Raw genomic sequence first — 20,978 nt, 5'->3', positions numbered from 1 at the left:
CTGGGGCTCGGCTCGGCTCTCCCCCCGGCGGCCAGAGCGCCGCGCCGCCCCCCTCCAGGTGCCGCCCCAAGCACCAGCTTGGGTGCCTGGTGCCTGGAGCCGGCCCTGTTTCTACAGTGCAAATATTTGTAATAAAAAATAAAGTGAGCACTGTACACTTTGTATTTTGTGTTGTAATTGAAATCAATATATTTGAAAATGTAGAAAACATCCAAAAATATTTAAATAAATTGTATTCTATTATTTAAGTGTGAATAATCATGCAATTAATTTTTGTAATCGTGCATTTAATCACGCAATTAATTTTTTTAACTGCACGATTAATCACGATTAATTTTTTGTTTTTAATCGCTTGACAGCCCTAGTTCAAGGATCTAAATTTTGAACTGAGGCACCTAAGGTGGCAGTTAAGTGCCAAAATACCTTTGTGGCTCTAGAGAGACAAGGTGGGCGAGATAATATCTTTTATTGGACCAACGTGTGGATTTAGTGTTTTCTTGACATCTACGATGCTGAAAATGTACCATACCTCTAACTGAAAGGGTCAGGCCCCAGCCTCCTCTGTGCATGCTGTGATCAGCGGTTGGCCTGCCCCTTTGTACCGTCTGCATGACCTCTACCTCTCCACACTTTCCCGCCCACAGTACACCTTTCTCGAGTTAGGGCAGGCACTAAATGCTCCTTGGGATGAGATTATATCTATGTTTGGAAAACACTGAGCACTCTGTTGGATTTAAACAAACAATAATACAAGGCTACAATCCATGTTTAACTGTGGAATTGGGCTTTTGGAAATGATACTTTAATAATTATTAGACTATATCTCTGATGTTAGGTAATGAACTAGATACAAATGCCTAGATGGTAGATTAGGCAGAACATAAACAGTACTATGTTAATACTTAAAAAGTCAACATCTTTCTTTTTGAAAAGGCTGATGAAGTTGATATTTGTGTTTAAATCTTCTTTTGTCTTCTAACTCTCTTAAACAAGTTAGAGAAGGAAATATAACAACAGGTTAAAAAGCGGGCTGGAGAAGCTTGGATAACAAAACAGTCTGAAATTTAAATAAATAATGCTGCAGGAAAAGTATGGTCTTGCAACAGTTAATGAAGGTTGGTGGGACAAAGTACACAAGTGAAATTTTAATAGAGAAGATACATACAGAAAATAGAAAAAGGAGATGAAATGAGAGGGGGGTTATTTTATATATAAACACATACCTAGAGGGTTCTAGAGGGTGCTAATATGAATGAACTATTGAGGTTAAAAGCTAGAGAGAAAGTAGACGATATTTTACATTCAGAATCTGTTATGAACAGACAACTGGAAGGGAAATATAAGGATGAATCATTCTAAAGGAAATGGAACAGATGGCTAGATCAAATTACTCAGTATTCTCAAGCAACTTCAATGATCTAGGTATTTACTAGTACAAAATGCAGTGAAGCAAAATGTCCTTGATACATTCTTTGTTTTATGAAAACAAAGGCAATCAGTGGGGAGACCAGTTTGGTTAGAGTTTATACTTCACCAGAAATGAAAATGGAAAGATGGGAATACTAAAGATGGTGATACCTGGAATCCACTGATCAAGACAAATTGGAGTTTACATATCGAGGAGGAGGAGAACCCCCAGAGATATTAAGTATCAGCAAGAGGGAATGTCAAACTGAAAGAGTGACTGGGAAAATGAAATCGGGTTGATATATGAATCAATTGGTGCAGAGATACTATGTTAATGGGTACACTAGAGATGCCTAGGTCACGTCTACACTGTGTGCGCTATGGAGGCATAGTTATGGCGCTGGAGCTATTCTCCTGTAACCCTGTAATGTTGACGCAGGCTACAGAGATGGAAGAGATTAATCTGTTGCTGTAGGAACTCTCCCTCCCCAAGCGACAGAACTAGGTTGAAGGAAGAATTCTTCCGTTGATCTAACTGCATATACACAGGGTTAAGTCAGCACAGCGATGGCGCTCAGGGTTGTGGACTTTGACACTCCAGAGTGCCGTAGCTCTGTCAACCTAAATTTTAAGTGTAGACCAGGCCTAAGATAGTTGCAGGGAGGGGGAGTCTTAAAAGGTGTTCTTCATACGGGTCAAAAGGAAACAAGGCTAAAATGGACGACAACCACAACCAAAATACAGCTTCACTTTTGTTGGTGCTGCATGGCATTTTTTCCTATTTTTGAACAGAAAGGTACAGAAGGTATCACACAAAATTGAAAAACATGAAAGAAATTAACAGACATCACACAAAGATTTATCTTAAGATTCCAGAAAAAGATAAGCCACTGATTGTACAGAAATGACCTCCGAGATCTAGCAACCAGAATTTTTCCAAAACAATTCACTCTATCTCCTACTTGCAAAGTACTGTACAAAATAGTGACCCATATAAATTACACAACTACAGGAAACACATACAAGTAAATACCAATAAGTTACAATAATAAATTTACAAAAAAAAGTGGAACTTGATACCTCCCAGTAAAACATTCAGTACATCAGCATAGGGTAGAACAGTTCCATAGCTTGACAATCAATTATTTCCCTTCCCTGACACTTAATAAATGGAAATAATAAAGAAAAATGTTGACAGAAATTGTCCTTAGCTTAAATTTGAATATTTCCAGCAAAACTTCTTTAGTTTTCCCAAGACCACTAATGGATTCTGTTCCCATTAAAATCAATGGCAAAACTCCCTATAATTTCAATGAAAGGAAGATCAGGCTTTGATTAAGATTTGGTTAAGGAGACACAGCAACGATGGAAGGAAATTAATCAGATCTCATGACTCCGGAGGTGCAAAGCAGATGATTTAAGCCCTACTTAACTGTCCAGTGGAAGACTCCCCTGGTGTAAGAGAATCCTACAGTGGCATAGGGCCTCTGTAGCAGTTTTTATGCTACCCATTCTGCTGAACTCAAATGGAGGATGGTGACCAGGGAAGAGAGAGCATGGCCAGAGTGCCCATTTTTCCAGAACAGCCTTGTCAGAACAGCCATCGTAACACAGGGAAGCACTAAAACTGCTCTACCTTGTGCCAGGGACCAGGGTGATATCTGCTGGCATCAGGTCAAGAATGAGGCTGCATTTGCCCCTCTCCCTGACTGTGTGCCAATCACAGCTCAACCAGTCAGGAGGATCTGGACTCAAGAAAGGATTGTAGGTGTTGCCTCATATACCTATAGCAGCTATCCACAGATGTTCACCTAATAGTGTCCTGGTGCTATTAGATGTCCAGACTTTTATAATCTTTTTCACTTTAGGCAGTCATCTGACCCAAGCAGTTTAATATTATAAGCTTGCTTAAAACATGGGAGGTTGCCAGCCCTCAAGATTAATGGGAAGGAAAAGACTTCTGGCTCATTTTTTTTTACCTTGGGACAGATTCTTATGAAGAAATACAGCATTCTGTCAGGGATGCTACTGTCAGTAGTTAAATGCAAGTAAAGAGGTTATGTAAGACTCCCTGGTAAAGTTACGTGAGAGGGTTTGTCTGTGCAGTCTGGACATTACCATTAAACACTATGACATGTTCTTTAATTCAAGGGAAGTTTTAAAGATAAGACGATGACGCATAAAGAAGTCCACTGCATCACAACAGTCTTCTGGTAATTCTTTTTAAATTTTTGAACATTTCAGGACTTAATTTCATCTTTACAACTGAAATCTTTATCTACAACTCAATAGCATATTTTTAAAGGAAATTAATCCTTTACAGAGTTATAGGTGAGCCTGCATTTTATCATGTATTTACAATGAACAAATGCAGCTCTCTCTTACTTCATAGCTTCTTCCTTCTAGGAAGGATGAATTAATTAATCTGGATCAACTCTATGAATCAAATTCTTCTCTGAAAGTAGTTTAATTCACAACAGTAGTTACTCTGGATTTACACTGATGTAATGGAACACAGAATTTGTCTCTATGTTTGAAACATAATGAACATGCTTTCTGAATACAGTACATCAGTCTTGTACAGCTTAACAGTAGTTTAAATGTTGGTATTTAATGAACCATAAATTAATCCAAATGCTCTTTTATTATCAGGTATTGGTTCATCCAAGCCACTACGCTAGACATGGAAACCACAATACATTTTTTGATTCAGGCAGCATGTATTATAAAACATTTTCATATACCATCCTTGAATGGGAATATTGCCTGGTGGAGGTAAATTGAATAGGAATATATTTGAGTGTCTCATTACATATCCACTGTCTGAAATGTATATTACGTGGAAGTAATTTCTCACTTTTTGGATCTGAAGAACTGAAGGGTCTGACGGTGGATTAAATGTTCATCTACATGCATTTGTTGCTTTCTCATTATAAAATGGCTGTTGGCAGTTTTTTAAAGGTCTACAAGTCTCTAGGACAGGAACAGAACTATTAAAAACTTCTAGAGATGAAAGTTTTTTAAATGATTACTGTTACTTAATAGCTGTATTACAGTAGTGTGCAGAGGTCTCAGTCAGGACAGTGGCTCCATCATGCTAAGCACTATAAAACACATACTGTAGAAGATCAAAACATTACAGTGGACAGTTGCGTATTATAAAAAGAATGAGATTATCTACAGAAGAAAAAACAGTTTATCTTTTTAAGCTGCAAGAAAACTCATGTTGTGACTAAGAGCTGGGGGAAAGTTGACAGGTATGAAGAACCACATGGTTTGGGCAGAGACATCCCTTAGGGACAAATTTATTGACGGGAGAACTCTATATCCTAGTAAAGAGGACAAGAAAGAAGTTGGTAAAGTACAAGGAGGCACTAGTAAGGAATGGTGAAATGTAAAAGAGTCCCATTTAAATATAAACATGTGAAGGCAAGCAACTAAATATTGACAAACAAGTGAAGGGTGAACTAGAGTGCCTGGTATTAAATGAGGATATGGCTATAACAGGCATCATGGAAACTTGGCAGAAAGAGGATAGTCAATAGGACACAGTAATATCAGGGTACAAAATACATAGGAATGATAAAGTAGGTCACGCTGGTGAGGAAGTGGCACGATATGTGAAAGAAAGCACAGAGTCAAATAGAGTAAATATCTTAAATGACTTATACTGTACCCCAGAATCTCTATGGGTAGAAAATCCCTGCTTGAACAATAAGAGTAGAGCAGTAGGAATATATTACCAACTACCTCATTAGGGTGGTGACTGTGAAATGCTCAGGGAGATTAGAGAGGTTACAAAGGCAGAAAAATGCAATAATGATGGAGGATTTCAACTATCCTCATATTTACAGGGTACATGTCACCTCAGGGAGGAATGCAGAGAGAAAATTTCTAGACACCATTAATGACTGCTTCTTGGAGCAGCATGTCTTAGAACGCACAAAGGGAGAGAATTCTTGATTTAGTCCTAAATGGAGCACAGGATCTGGTCCAAGAGGTGAATATAGCTGAACCACTCAGTAACAGCACATAATGTAATTAAATTTAACATCCTTGTAGGGAGAAAAGTGCCAAATAAACCCACCACAGTAGCATCTAACTTCAAAAAGGGGAACTACACAAAAATGAGGCAGCTAGTTAAATGGAAATTAAAAAGAACAGTCACAAGGATGAAATGCCTGCAAACTGCATGGAGACTATTTAAAAATACCATAATAGAGGTTCAAACTAAATATATATCCCAATTAAAAAAGGACAGTAAGATGACCAAAAAAATACCACCATGACTAAACAGCAGAATTAAAGAGGCAATTGGAGGCAAAAAGCATCCTTTAAAAATTGGAAATCAATCCTACTGAGGAAAACAGAAAGGAGCATAAACTCTGGCAAGTAAAGTATAATAAGGCAGGCCAAGACAGAATTTGCAACTAGCCAAGGACACAAAAATTAACAGCAAAAAATATTTTGATACATCAGAAGCTGGAAGCCTGCCAAAAAGTCAGCAGGGCCACTGGATGATTGAAGTGCTTAAGGAGCACTCAAGAAAGACAAGGCTGTTGCGAAGAAGCTACACAAATAATTTGCATCCCTCTTCACTGCAGACAATAAGGGGTAGATTCTGACACCTGTGTCATTCTTTGTAGGTGACAAATCTGAGGAACTGTCTCAGATTGAGGTGTCATTAGAGGAGGATTCTGAACAAACTGATACTTTAAATAGTAATAAATCCCCAGGATCAGATGGTACTCACCCAAGAGTTCTGACAGAAATCAAATAGGAAACTGCAGAACTTCTAACTGTGCTATGTAATCTATTGCTTAAATCAGCCTCTGTATCAAATGACTGGAGGATAGTTAATGTAATGTAAAAGGCTCCAGAGGTGATCCTGGCAATTACAGGCCATTAAGTCTAACTTCAGAACCAGACAAATTGTTTAAAACTATAGTAAAGAACAAAATCAGATACATAGGTAAACATGGTGTGTTGGGAAAGATTCAACACTGCTTTTGTAAATGGCAAGCATGCCTCACCAATCTGTTAGAATTCTTTGAAGGTGTCAACAAGCATGTGACCAGGGTGATCCAGTAGATATAGCATACCTGGACTTTCAAAAAGCCTTTGATGATGTCCCACACCAAAGACTCTTAAGCAAACTATAGAGTCATGGGATAAGAGGAAAGGTCCTCTCATGGATCAGTAACTGGTTGAAAGACAGGAAACAAAGAGTAGGAATAAACAGCCAATTTTCACAATAGAGAGAGATAAATAACAGGGTTTCCCAAGGATCTGTACTGGGACCTGTGCTGCTCAACATATTCATAAATGATCAGGAAAAAAGGTGTAAACAGTGAAGTGGCAAAGTTTGCAGACGATACAAATTTACTCAATATCATTAAGTCCAAAGCTGACTGTGAAGAGTTACCAAGGGATCTCGCAAAACTGGCTGACTGGGCAACCATATGGCAGATGAAATTCAGTGTTGATAAATGCTAATTAATCCACAATGGAAAAAATAATACCAACTATATATACAAAATGATGGGATCTAAGTTAGCTGTTACCATTTGTGATGTCCCTAGTTTGGGAGGTGGTTGGTAGGGAAGCAGCACCTACTAGTCAGGGGCTTTGACCCGTGACTTGCAGGTGGGTGTTGGTAGAGGAGCCTGGGCCTCCCAGTCCAGGTCTGTCCCAGGGCCTTTTGAGGGCTATCAGTGATCTGACAGCCAGGGGCACTTAAGGTGTCCTCCCTGGGCCACTTCCTAACACACACCCCAATTGTCCCAAGGTCGCTGTCTGGGTTAAGACAGTGTGAAGGGTGTCCGCCCAACACAAGGCACCTGCTGGCAGCTGCGCACATCATGGTAGCTCTCTCTCTCTCTCAGGGTTGCAACTGCCTCCTTCTGGGCCATGTCTCATAAGGTAGATTTTCCATTCCTAGGATCATCTTAGTAGCCCGTCTCTATACCTGTCTCTGCAGCAGGTCCTCCCTTCCCTCAGGGCGGGACCTTTGGGCAGTTGTTTTAGGAAGTGATTCTGCCTTTCCCTCGGCTCTTCTCTGCTGGAGCTGCAGGATGCAGGTTTGCTCTCTTCCCTGATCTCCCAGCAAGTGAGCTGTTTCCCTGCCTTTTAATTTCTTCTCCAGTTGGTACATTTCTTACAGGTGTGGTGGGGTGGTGCTGGCTGAGCCCAGAGTAATTCTTTACTCCTTATTTGTATACCCCCATCACACCACTCAAGAAAGAGACCTTGGAATCATCATGGATAGTTCTCTGAAAACATCCACTCAACGTTCAATGGCAATCAAAAAAGCTGACAGAATGTTAGGAACCATTTGGAAAGGGATAGATAATAAGACAGAAAATATCATAATGCCACTACATAAATCCATGGTATAGCCACATCTTGGATACTGCGTGGAGTTCTGGTCATCCCATCTCAAAATAAGATATATTAGAATTGGAAAAAGTACAGAGAAAGGAAACAAAAATGATTAGGTGTATGGAACAGCTTTCATAAGAGGAGAGATTAAAAAAACGAACTGTTCAGTTCAGAAAAGAGATGACTGAGGGGGGGATACGATAGAGGTCTATAAAATCATGAATGGTATGAACAAAGTGCATAGGGAAGTGTTATTTACCTCTTCACATAACACAAGAACTAGGGGTCATCCAATGAAATTAATAGGCAGCAGATTAAAAACAAACAAAAGGAAGTACTTCTTCACACAATGTAAAATCAACCTGTGGAACTTGTTTCCAAGGGATGTTCTGAAGGCCAAAAGTATAACTGGGTTAAAAAAAGAATTAGACCTATCCTCTATGAACTCATCTATCAATGGCTATTAGCCAAGATGGTTAGGGACACAACCCCATGCTCATAGGCGCCGACTCCGTGGGTGCTCCGGGGCTGGAGCACCCACGGAAAAAAATTGGTGGGTGCTCAGCACCCACTGGCAGCTCCCCCTGCCCCACCTCGCCCCCCTGCTCCAGCTCACCTCCGCCTCCTCCGCGATCGCACCGCCGGGGCCTGTTTCTCCCGCCTCCCTCCCAGCGCTTGCGCTGCAAAACAGCTGATTCGTGGGGCAGGGAGGGAGGGGGGAGGACAGGGAACGCGGGAAGAGGCAGGGCCGGGGATTTGGGGAAGGGATCCAATAGGGGCAGGGAGGGGGCGGAGTTAGGACAGGGACTTTGGGGATGGGGTTGGAATGGGGGCAGGGCCAGGGGCGGGGATGGGGTGGAGTCAGGGCAGGAGGCGTAGGCACCCACCTGCGCCTGAGAAAGTTGGCGCCTATGCCCATGCTCCACTCAGATTGCTAGACTGCCTCTGACTTCCAGAAACTGGGACTGGACAACAGGGGATGGATCACTCAAAAGTGCCCTGTTCTGTTCATCCCCCTGAAGCATCTGGCACTGGCCACTGTCAGAGACAGGATAGTGAGCTAGATGGACCATTGGTCTGACTCAGTATGGCCATTCGTATGTTCTTATGTGCTTTTATTATTATTTTTCTAGGGCAGAGGCTGTGTTTTTGTTTTCAGATACACTTGTTTTTGGTATTGCTGTGCTCTTCAATGCACAGTCTCTGCCCAGACCACACAGTCTAAATTCAACATGACGCAACAAGGGAGGGTATCTGACAAAGGAGGGAAGAGGAAGAAGGTGATAACGATTATTTTGGTAGCTGTATTTGGATGAAGTGAAGGAGTGGACTTGAATAATATAAAAATACTTAAGAACAGTTGCTGAGGAGGAGCTTCCATCCTTATTAGGGGAAAATACCAAATTAAAAATCTTGGGTCTACTTTTAAACACTTGAATGCTTAAGATAGGCATCTAGTTCCACACCTGGGTACTCATATCAGTGCATAAGCACCCAAATGTTGATCTGAAGCCCCAGAAGTGAAATGGGCATCCTGACACAGCCAAGTTTTCAAATAGGCATTGAAAGCCTACAGCATGTCATACCTGGTGTTAGGGTTTGAGATAAAAATCAGCCCACAGTTCTGAGCATGTTGTTGGAGCTACACAACTTATATTTGGGGTGTTTCCTCACACAATTATGCTGCAGATATTTTGAGCATCTTTTTTGTTTTCCTCAAACAATACAACTTCATAGGAGAGAGAATTTGCAACCAAATTCTTGGTATTGTCTTTCAGTCCTGAGTAACCTCCAAGCAATAGTCACATATAGCAACCTTCTCACATCACTGTGGACACCTGCAGTGCTCAGTTCACTTTCACTTTAGTACTGTACCCCAATTTCAAGTATCAGATATCTGTGTTTTGACAAATGTTTAGCACTTAACTGGAAATTAAAATTTCAGGTACAACAAATCCAAGGCAACGAGTGACTCCAGGTCCTGTACAGACAGAGGGTCACGATGTGAGGAAGCGGGACAGAATCACTTCATGTCTTTCAATATTTGAAGGATGGTGAAAAAGTTGGCAATGAAACGTGTAAGAAAATGAGCCTGACAAATTTGTTCTTTCCTGAGTTTCCTTGTGTCTGTGTGCCAAATCTTGCTTTCAAAAGCAGTACCCTACTTCCTGTAAATACAATCCATAAGGCTGGCAGTTGAAAATAAACTCTGCCTTCAATCCCACAAAAAATCTGGGGTCATGCCCTCCTATTTGAAATAGCATGGTTGGCACAGAACTCCCCATTTTTCTCACATTTCCAACAGACCAAACTCAAAGTAAAGATTTGCTATCTCAGAATATTTTGGAGCTGAAATGTAAACATTACCATGCAGGGAAGCAGGACTTGAATGTTATTTTTAATACAGCTGTAGGATGGTAGAAAGAAATTTGTCCTGGCAGCAGAGAACACCTCAAGGGAACAAGGCATAACAGCAAGGAATGAATGATTACTGGACTGTGCCAACTGTAAATTGGAAAGATACGATTAGTACTGAACACAAAGCCTTCTTTGCTGTCCTTTGTGAAACTGTTAAGAATTCTGGTAGTATCTTAAGGACCATTTTCAGCAGTGATTTAATCAAATCAGAAATAAAACAAGGTTGGGTTGATCTAAATTAACAAGTCATTTAAAAGCTGAATATTATTTGGTCCAAACTGAGAAGTTTCCAGCACAGTACTTTCAAAACACATCAAAATTATTTCACATTTGTTAATCACTAACAGTGTACTTAGCACTGTATAAACACATACTGTAGAGAAAAGCATGCTTCCTGCTTCAGTATGCTTATTTTAAAGGCCCAATCCTGCAAGAAGTTGAACACCAGCATTCCCTCTAATTTTTTACATCCATGTGCGGAATGAATTTTGATATGTACATTAATATGGAGGTGATGTGTGACACATCACCTTCACATTGGTGAACATACAAAATTCATGGGGTGGGGCTGAGGGGCTCAGGGCTGGGGCAGAGGGTTGGGGTGAGGCATGGGTGAGGTCTCTGGCTGGGGGAGCAGGCTCTGGTGTGGGGCCAGGGATGAGGGGATTGGGGTCTGGGAAGGGGCTCAGGGCTGGGGTGGGACCAAGGATGAGGGACTAGGGGTGCATACTGCCCTGGGGCTGCGTTGGGGAGAAAGGACTTCCCCCACAGCCCTCTCTCTTCACAGCAGCTTGGGACTGGGTGACAGATGCCTCTCCCCGGTAGTGGCAGCTCTGGCAGGGCTGGGACGGGCCGAGGGAGGGGCTCCTCTCCCTGGTAGCTCCGGTGGGCATGGTCCGGGCTGGGCAAATGGCTCCTCTCCCCGGCAGCTCCGGCGGGCCTGGGGCAGGCCAGGCAAGGGGCTCCTCTCCCCAGCAGCTCCTGCGGGTCTGGGCAGGCTGGGGGAAGGGCTCCTCTCCCCGGCAGCTCCGGAGAGCCTGGGCCGGGCCAGGGAAGGGGCGTCTCTCCCTGCCTGCCTGTGCAGCCCTGGAGAGCAGGCCAGGCAGCTTACAGGGAACGTAGTTGAACATCCTCAGTTCCTGTTGAATTTATGATTGGATCACCAAGTATATAATACATATGTGTTGCTTGGTTCCTACTAACTATTAAAGCAGAATTTTGCAAGAATAAGGAATCGTTGATTAGCATGATTTCCTGTTGTCTCACAGATTAATACCCTGAAAATAAGTTCAACACCTCACCTCTGTGTTAGTCAGTCTCCTACGAGATTGACGTATATACTAAGGATACACTAAGTAGCAAGATACTATAGAGTCATTGAGAGATATAATGGGTATATTATTCAATTAACTAGTTTTACCTAATGAATGGCATTCCTGTTTGTGCAAAATCTTATTATTTACTGTATTACTAACTTTACTGTATTACTAACTTTATACAAACAGGAATAACATTCATTTGCTAAAATTTGAAAATATATGTACTTGCAGGCAGATAACATAGCGCAGTGGTTATAGGAAGGCACTAAGCGCTAGAAGACCAGAGTCACTGTGTGAGCTCTAGCAATCCACTTAACCACTTTGTGCCTCAGTTTCCCCATAAAACAGAGAAAATACTTATCCACTTGTGTAAAGCACTTTAAGAGCTTGAGGTGACACTATGTAAGTGAAAGGTATTATCATATCTCGCCCAGTGTCCTCTAAGTGTATATGATTCTTTAAAAAGTTATTTTTTCCTTTGAAAATGTCCATAACAAAGCCTGAAAATGAATACAAATGGCTTTGTGATCTCCTGAGGAAAAAGTGAAATGTAACTAATCACTAAGGCACATAAATCTGAAAGATAAAATGGCTCTCAACTGTCAGACACTCCTTAATATTTAGAACTGAGTTCAGTTAACTATGGAAACTATTCGTCATCTGGTTAGTAGACAGTGATACCTCCCGTGTTAAGAAACTGTAGTCTTCTAACACCGTCATCATCAAACAGTTCATTTGACAGAAGGAAAAGCAGAGTCTGGAAAGTTGAGTTTAGGTTTGTGGTTTCCATGACTGACTTTTGTGAGGAGATTTGTCGCCTTTATTTTTAAGAAATGTGGATATTGTTTTTTTAATTACTATTGTTTTCAGGTTTTGATATTTCTAACAGGCCTCAATCCTGCAAGGAGCTTGCTGTGGTGGGGTCACTGAGATCAGTTGGTGCTACCAGAAAACACTCAGAACCTTTCAGAATTAGCTCCATAATTGTATTCATTTACAAAAATGTAATTCCTTGAGTGCTCACATTGTATATCCAAAAAAGACAGTCCACCTGATTCACCACTGCGTTACTCCAGTTTTACTTCACTGAAATCACTAGAATTACACTGGCATAAAACTGGAGTAACTCAGTGATGAATCAGGCCCAGCACATTTTGATTTGAAGTCAAAAAGAAGGAGTCACAACAGCCCCTGAACTCATATGTACAGTACGAAATCACAAGAGAACATTGGGATAATTCAGCAGTGTTCTACCATTCACACACAAAAATCACTTTGTTGAAACAGAGACAAGACTAACCCCGGTCTTTTTTCTTAAATTAAAGAGCAAACTGATTAAAGTGGCACTTAGACTGTAACCATTTTGTCTTTATTTTCTAAAGACGCTCCTAGCATCTTTGCAGATGACATAAAATAATAAAAGAATGATTTAATATTACTTGTGAGTGACAAAATCCCAGCCATTCAGTTTTAATCGTCAAACATAAGACAAAATGAAAGGTTAAGAAGACACTTGATCATGTTCTATAATTATCTACAGACAAAAAAGATATCAGATATTTCAGAGCTCTTTTATCTAGCAGATAAAGGCATAACAATATCCAAAGGCTGAAAGCTGTGGTCAGTAAAATTCAGACTGGAAAAGAGAGGTAAATTTTTCATAGTAAACGTAATTCAGCATTGGAACAGATTACCAAGTGCTGTGGTACATTTTCCTTACTTGGGAATTTTTAAAACAAGAATAGATGTCTTTCTAAATGTATAGCTTTATCTTTCCCAGCATTATAATATTTCTTACAGTTTGCAAAACCAAAATGAAACAATCCTGTACTAAACCAATTCTTTATTAAAAATCCTAGAAAACATTTTAATCACATCAGTAAAACAAACAAAATATGTTACTGAAGATACAAATAATCTATGTATTTCACCTAAATACTATCTGGAAAAAAATACAAGAATGCTGTCCTATTTCATGAGAAAGTAGAACCTACCTACTGTGATGTTCCCTGTTTTAGTTTGAAGGGTTGTGTCACCTATAAGAGAAAAACAGAGTCGATGTTTTAATGATAAGAGAAACTTATTTTATACAGTCCATTCAGAGGCTGCACAGATTATCTGCATATCTGGGAGTCCTGCTCCAATGACCATAATGCAACTGCTAGTCTACATATTTTTATTTGGGTTGCAAATAAAAATTAACAAAATAAATCAATACAAAATATATTATTTTATATTCACAGAGTTGCATTTTATGAAAATTCTTAACAAATGTGGAAATAAAGTTTAAAAATATGAAGATATGGAAAACAATTTGTGTAAAACTTTATGAACATATAGACAAACAAACAAACAAAAAGCCAAAAGCATTTCATGAGTATCAACTAATACTTTTTTATTATTATTATTTTGTGCCACGTTTTTTTTTTTTTATTGTGCAGTTAACCACATGGGCCATATGGCTGACTAAATTGGTTTAACTGTATGTGTAACAAAAATGGCATACAGACAGCTAAACAAAAAAAGTTTCCATCTTCCAACAGTGATATTTTCCAAGTTGAGTGTGGGGGATTGCAATAACATTTTTTTTCCAGGAGGGGTTTTTTTATTTCATACTGCAGGGCTTCTTCTTAAAAAATTCCTGTGGAGTCATTGCACATTACCATGCTATTCCTTTCAACCCACTCTTAATGTCAGACTCCAATGTCAATCTGTGCAAGTAATCACTTTAGTATCTGCATCCCTGTTTTGAAAGAATTCAATGAAATGAGGAGCCGACAAAGTCATAAATCTGCTAAAGGAATCAGTTTATTGTAAACTGACATGTAATTTTTGAGCAAGCACATAACAAGATCGTGGAAAGTAGTAAATAATTTATCAGTTTTTAATTTGTTTAGCAAAACATGATTCTGTTCAGCCGTACTACAGTATTATATTCATTTCTTATGGACACCAGAGCAATCTATTTGACAAAGAAAGGGTGGGTGTTGCAAGGTGTAGAGCAATGGTTCTCAACCCGTGGTCCACAAACTCCTGGGGATCCTCAGACTGTGTCTAAGATTTCCAAAGGGGTCTGCACTTCCATTAGAAATTTTTTAGGGGTTCACAAATGAAAAAAGGTTGAGAACCAGTGGTGTGGCAGGTCCCATTGGAGATATCAAGCATCCTCAATTTTCACAGATTTTATTGGGATTCGATAGTTCTAAGCACCTCACACAATCTGGCCCCAAGAGATTAAAGAGAATAAGTGTAGAATAGTGCAAGAGAGCTGAAGCTAAAGCATGTAAAATCATCTCTTGTTGTACTTGTCAATTTCTGATCAGACAGTACCACATCGTGTTATATGCAGATATCTTCAGACATAGTAAAATCCATGTACTGTACTCTTCCTATTCAACTACAGTGCTTGCAGAATTTGCAAGACCAGTGCCTAAGGCTTAGGGTCTACCTCATTAAAAAAAATCATGTAGTTAATGGTCTCTCAATAGCTGGTAGAAGGTATTATACACATACCTCATATTTATGGAGCGACATTCACACACAAAATACATTCAAAATGCCAAGTAGAACTGCACAGGAAAGTAGTATACTGCAAAATACAGTTTAAAAATGGTTTCCATGATTCGGAAATTGACAACAATATGATGAAAGAAATTTACAATTTTCAAGCCCCTCAGAACAAGACTGAAAATTTTCACATCAGAGGTCAAACCGGGCAATCATAGAAGACAACAGGCATTACTAAGAACAGAATCAAACCGTTTTTATATGTTCTGTCAACTTGAAAGGGCTTTCCCCTCCCTTGTCCTTTCCAGCCTCAGGTATACAGCCCATGTATAGGTCTCCTCTTTTCCTCCTTTTGGTTATTAATACTTATTTCTACACAACAAAAAGAGACACAGGGCCAGATTCAGACCTGTTGTAATCAGGTGACTCAAACGGACCTGCAGCCACTTACTTGAAATTAGCCCCCCGTTTATAAATTATTAACTATCCCAGAAGAATATTAAACATTTGGAGATTAGTGAATTTTCATAAATCACATTAACTCAGCCAATTTGACAAGTTGTTTGGAAGGCAGAGAGGAATTTCTTTCTGTGCTGTGTTGTGAAATGTCCATAGAGTATATACAAAACTGACTTTTAACTCATTTAATTATTCCATTAATTCCAATATTTAGTTAAACTTACAATTTTTCAGCTAACTAACCCTTGAGTCTAAATATATCTGGGGTGGAGCAGAGGAGTTCTGACTATATTTAAATATTGGTTGGTTTATTCTGCACTACTGGATGTGATGTTTTGGTGAAGTACTGTAAATACTGCACTCTAGCTGCTTTAATAAATCACTGATGGTAGTGGTTTAATGTTTCGATGATTTCTGTTCTTTCTGAACATTAATGAGAACCTTTTCCTGCATTCCTAAGTTTTGTTTATCTATAGATATTGTAAGTCTCAACATCAAGGTCAGCTTGAGGCCAAACTCAAGATGTGGCTCCTGGGATGTGAACAGTGGCATCATATTTCTCTTATATTGTATTGCTTTCCCTGTGAATTCCTGACTTAGGCCCATTAGGGGACAAGGCATGTTAGGATGCATGGGAAGGGATAGAGTTCATATCCTCACACTTCTTCTTAGCTTTGGTTTTCTATTGTGAAGTTGATGCTGTTCAGACCTATGCTTATGAAGGAGCTAACACCAGACTGCTAAAATATGTAGAATTTTGAAATGAAGTCATTTAACATATAGTAGTTCCATAATCTGTAATTAAAAATGTATAAGACTCATTTTTGTGCAGGGACCATATTTTCATGTGCTTTTACAGTGCCAAGCTCAAAGAATAACAAGCCTTTCCACATGTCATAGCTTCTTTATAATATCTAGGTGATAAGTTAATGATAGCATAAGAGAGTTCCCATTTTAACCTTCCTCCACGCTGCACATAGCCAAGATCTTTTAAATCAGAAGTTCATTTCGAAAGCTTATGTGACAGAGGAGGAGAAAGGTCTGGGTGTATTGGTTGATCACAGAATGACTATGAGCCACCAACGTGATGCAGATGTGAAAAAGGCTAATGCAGTCCTAGGCAGGCACAGATGAGGTATTTCCAGTAGACACAGGAAATATCTGTTACCATTATACAAGGCACTGGTGAGACCTCATCTGGAATACTGTGTGCGACTCTGGTCTCCCATGTTTAACAAAGATGAATTCAAACTGGAACAGGTATAGAGAAGGGCTACTAAGATGATCCTAGGAATGGAAAATCTACCTTATGAGAGGCGACTCAAAGAGCTTGGCTTGTTTAGCCTAATCGAAAGAAGGCTGAGAGGAGATATGATTGCTCTCTATAAATACCAGGGAGGGAGAGGAGTTATTTAAGTTAGTCTATCAGAAAAAGTAAACAACAACAGGCTAAGGCATTGTGGTTTAAATTCAGGGAATTTAAATAATTAATTTAAATCACTCGATTTTAAAAATAATTTATTTAAATCAGGTTGAGGCTTTGTGTGATAGTTACAAGGCAAGCTGCACTTAGAACCCTTTTAATCTCTCTCAAGTGCACCCTTCTGGGGACAGGTTTTGCCACCATCACCCCTCCTTCTCTGGGAGCAACGATGTGGTTCTAAACTGGATTTCTGGGCTGCAGGCCCCCTCTTTACCATCTGTGTTAACCAAACAGGCTCAATTGCATTTAGCACCTGTAAGCTCTTTACCTCCAGAAGCCTATGACAGCAGCTGATTAAATGACTCAAAAACAACTTCTTCAAAACAAAGCATTATTTATTCACTCTGCCTACACAGTAAGCAGAGCAAATGTATATAACAAAAGAAGGCCTATCTACATTTCCCCTTACCAAAACCTTATCTTTCCTTGCAAGCTTTAGTAAGTTCCATTTAGCCCAGTTACCTCCATCTCTGGGTTGGGAGAAACAGTGTGCCCTGCTGCAGTGTACTCTCCGTCTCCGTCTCTCTCTCTCTCTCTGAATCCCCATCAATGCTCACTGACACTCCCTGGGGAGCCTCTGGCTACTCACTCAAACCCCTCACTGCCCCCCTTCTTCTCTAGACCAGCAATTTTAAGGTTTAAGCATCCCCTTTGATCCTAGGTTTGGCCTGGAAAGAGTAAACTTTGCCATCTTAGCTGGAGCCAGGCCAGAGGTATTTGCCATATATAGGGCCCTACCAAATTCACAGTCCATTTTGGTCAATTTCACGGTCATAGGATTTTAAAAATTGTAAATTTTATGATTTCAGCTATTTAAATCTGAAATTTCATGGTGTTGTAACTGTAGGGGTCCTGACCTAAAAAGGAGCTGTGTGGGGGTTGCAAGGTACTGTAGGGGGGGTTGTGGTACTGCTACCCTCACTTCTGCGCAGCTGCTGGCGGCGGTGCTGCCTTCAGAGCTGGGCAGCTGGAAAGCGGTGGCTGCTGGCCAGGAGCCCAGTTCTGAAGGCAGAGCCATTGCCAGCAGTAGCACAGAATAAGGACTGGCATGGTATAGTATTGCCACCCTTACTTCTGCACTGCTGCCTGCAGAGCTAGGCCCTCAGTCACCAGCCACCACTCTCTGGCCGCCCAGCTCTGAAGGCAGCAGCTCTGAAGTAAGGGTGGCATGGTATGGTATTGCCATCCTTACTTCTGCGCTCCTGCTGGCAGGGCGCTGCCTTCAGAACTGGGTGCCCGGCCAACAGCCAACGCCCTCCGGCTGCCCAGCTCTGAAGGCAGTGCAGAAGTAAGGGTGGCAATACTGCGATCCTCCTAAAATAACCTTGTGACCCCCCTGCAACTTCCTTTTGGGTCAGGACCCCCAATTTGAGAAACACTGGTCTCCCCCGTGAAATCTGTATAGTATAGGGTAAAAGCACACAAAAGACCAGATTTCATGGTCCATGATGCGTTTTTCAGGGCCATGAATTTGGTAGGGCCCTAGCCATATATGTTAGTTACAAGATATAGTGGGTTTAATGAACAAATAAACACTCTCCTGATGGGTTTACAATCTAAATGTTGCAGCTTTGTGCTCATTCAGGAGACACAGGAAGCAAAATACACTAGAACTAAAAATAAAAATAACTCATTACAATTTTCAAGCTAAGGGAAATGCAAAGTAAACAAATGGCAAAAGAGTAAATTCAAATGTAAAAATTGTCATTTTTACTAATCTATGGTGTTATTACTAAAATAGAGAACTATATTATTTTAAAATAAGATTTGTCTTAAAGTTTCACCATCAGGTTAAAAACATGTGTTATAACATGTGCACTATATAATCATGAATAGATCTTTATACTTGTCTGCTGTGTTTACAAAGAATTACTGTTCCATAAAAAGGCACTCAAAGTATTAAATAAACTTAGATCTACTTTTGCTTTTGTTTTTAAAAGCAACGTTTTAAAAAGAATTGTGTGTTAAAAGAGCAAGTGTTAAGAGTTCCAGAACCATTTAATGTAGAGCTTTATGAAAATAAACATGAAGTAAGGTAAGAACTATTTGTTTAATCTGGATACAGCTCTATTTGCATTCATGCTGTTCCTGACCGAAATTACAACACAGCTTTAGATATGTGGATTGTGAAAGTGATTTACCTTCAAGTATGATTGTTACTGTTTCATTTTTGGCTTGAAACAGCCAAAATAAGCTTTTCATGGAGACCCGCCCCCTCCCCCAACACTAACTCCTACCCCCATTCCACATTAAGAACTTAGTTCTTAGAAGATTACTTAGTAAAAGTCAGCATATTGGCTTAATGGACTGAACAGCAACTAAATATAGTATTTATGTAATTACATTTATTTATGCCTCATTTGTCAGAGAGGCTGGTTCCATTCTAAAGGCTGGAACTTTAGCCAGGAAGTTTATCAATCAGTTTTCAGTTTTCTATAATTGACAGAGGAGTGTTTTTTTTTAATAAGGATCAGAGGGAGAAGCAGCATTTCTGCAGTGAGGTAAAAATCTGCAGCCTTCATGAAATTGCAGCAAGTTGTTTTGGTAGCCTATAGCTAAAGATTGGAACTTGTGCCAATGTGAGTAATTTTCACTGCTGGTACATGTTCCAGTTTGTCTAACTTAGCTTCAAAATCACTATAAACACATCAAGAACAGAGAGGAGGTGCTCAATGGGAATTCTGGTGAATTATTACTGGGGACCAAGTTCCAACCACTATTACTAATATGAAAGAGACCCATGTTAGCCATCCTTCCAATTCTGGATGAAAAACATTTGGGGAAAAAATATGACATTTGACCTGGAAAATTGTAAATTGGCAGTGTACTAGCTATACAGGACGCCAGCACAAACACAGAGAAAATACTTCTAATAAAAACAGTATCACTTTAAGTCATCGTAACCAAATACTATCCAGAAGTCTTGTTAAACATGTTAACCCCTTTGATTTCTGTTAAGAGATAAAAACAGATATTTAAAAACAAAGTATAATTTTACCACTGATGCTCCTTTTATTTGTTGTATTTTCTACTATTTAACTCTATGGCAAATTGTTAATTTATATCCCTAAAAATGTGGTATGTTTCTTCTTTTTATGCTTTTTCCTTACTATAACAAGCTTACTTATGGAAGTATCTTTAAAATACAATATTATTTACAGCAGAGGAAGAATTAACTAACTTGTCTTATATATGGTGATCTCATCATTTTAGCATTTGCCAGTGTTGAACTGTTTGAGTCTGGTTTGCTCAGCTGCTGTGTCTGCAGTTGATTATTTAGGGCCCAGCCTCATGGGAGCAGTCATTTTGTTTTTATAATTAACACTATAGATACCTGCACATCTGCTAAATTCCAGACTGTATTTTGCCTTTTCTGTCTTACCATGAATACTTCCCAGTAGAATATCACCAGCTGTTGAAGACAGAAATGAAGATTCTGCATAAAGATATTTGGTTTTCAACAAACCATCTTCAGTAGAAATTTTGATAGATGTCCCCTGTAGTTTCTCTATATTCACACTCTGTAAGAGAAACAAGCTGAAATAAGCACCATGGAAACAGGGCCGGCTCCAGTGTTTTTGCCGCCCCAAGTGGTGGTGGGGGGGGGGGGGAAGCCGTGATCAGCAGCACTTCGGCGGCGGTTTCATTCTTCGGCGGCAATTCGGCGGCGGGTCCTTCCCCCCGAGAGGGACTGAGGGATCCGCCGCCAAATTGCCGCCAAAGAGCTGGATGTGCCGCCCCTTTCCGTTGGCCGCCCCAAGCACCTGCTTGTGGCGCTGGTGCCTGGAGCCAGCCCTGCATGGAAATATGCCAAGGCTCTTTGAGAGACAACAGAACTACATGACATGCATTTACCCAGATACAAAACACAAGTGGAGTGTCAGATCTCAGCTAGAAGCTACATAACACACAAAATAAATCATCATATTTTGCACTTCTATTCTAGGACTTTAAAGCACTTTATAAGTATAAACCGAATTAATCTTTACAACATCTCTGTGTGG

General features: G+C 40.1%; 1 protein-coding gene across 1 annotated transcript in view; it reads right to left on the bottom strand.

Annotated features, from left to right (window-relative positions):
- The window catches only part of FAM185A (family with sequence similarity 185 member A), a 68,533-nt gene that overhangs the window by 24,633 nt on the left and 22,922 nt on the right, over positions 1–20,978 (bottom strand). The window contains exons 4-5 of the mRNA XM_029910827.1: positions 20,357–20,495; positions 13,520–13,561 (exon numbers count right to left, since the gene is read on the bottom strand). Coding sequence (XP_029766687.1) covers positions 13,520–13,561; positions 20,357–20,495 — 181 coding nt within the window. The remainder of the gene's footprint in view (positions 1–13,519; positions 13,562–20,356; positions 20,496–20,978) is intronic.

Source organism: Terrapene carolina, unplaced genomic scaffold (assembly GCF_002925995.2).
Source record: "Terrapene carolina triunguis isolate 2854851 unplaced genomic scaffold, T_m_triunguis-2.0 Scaffold68, whole genome shotgun sequence".
Taxonomy (NCBI): domain Eukaryota; kingdom Metazoa; phylum Chordata; order Testudines; family Emydidae; genus Terrapene; species Terrapene triunguis.
The sequence above is the reverse complement of the archived record's forward strand: the minus strand, read 5'-3'. Positions and strand labels throughout refer to the sequence as shown.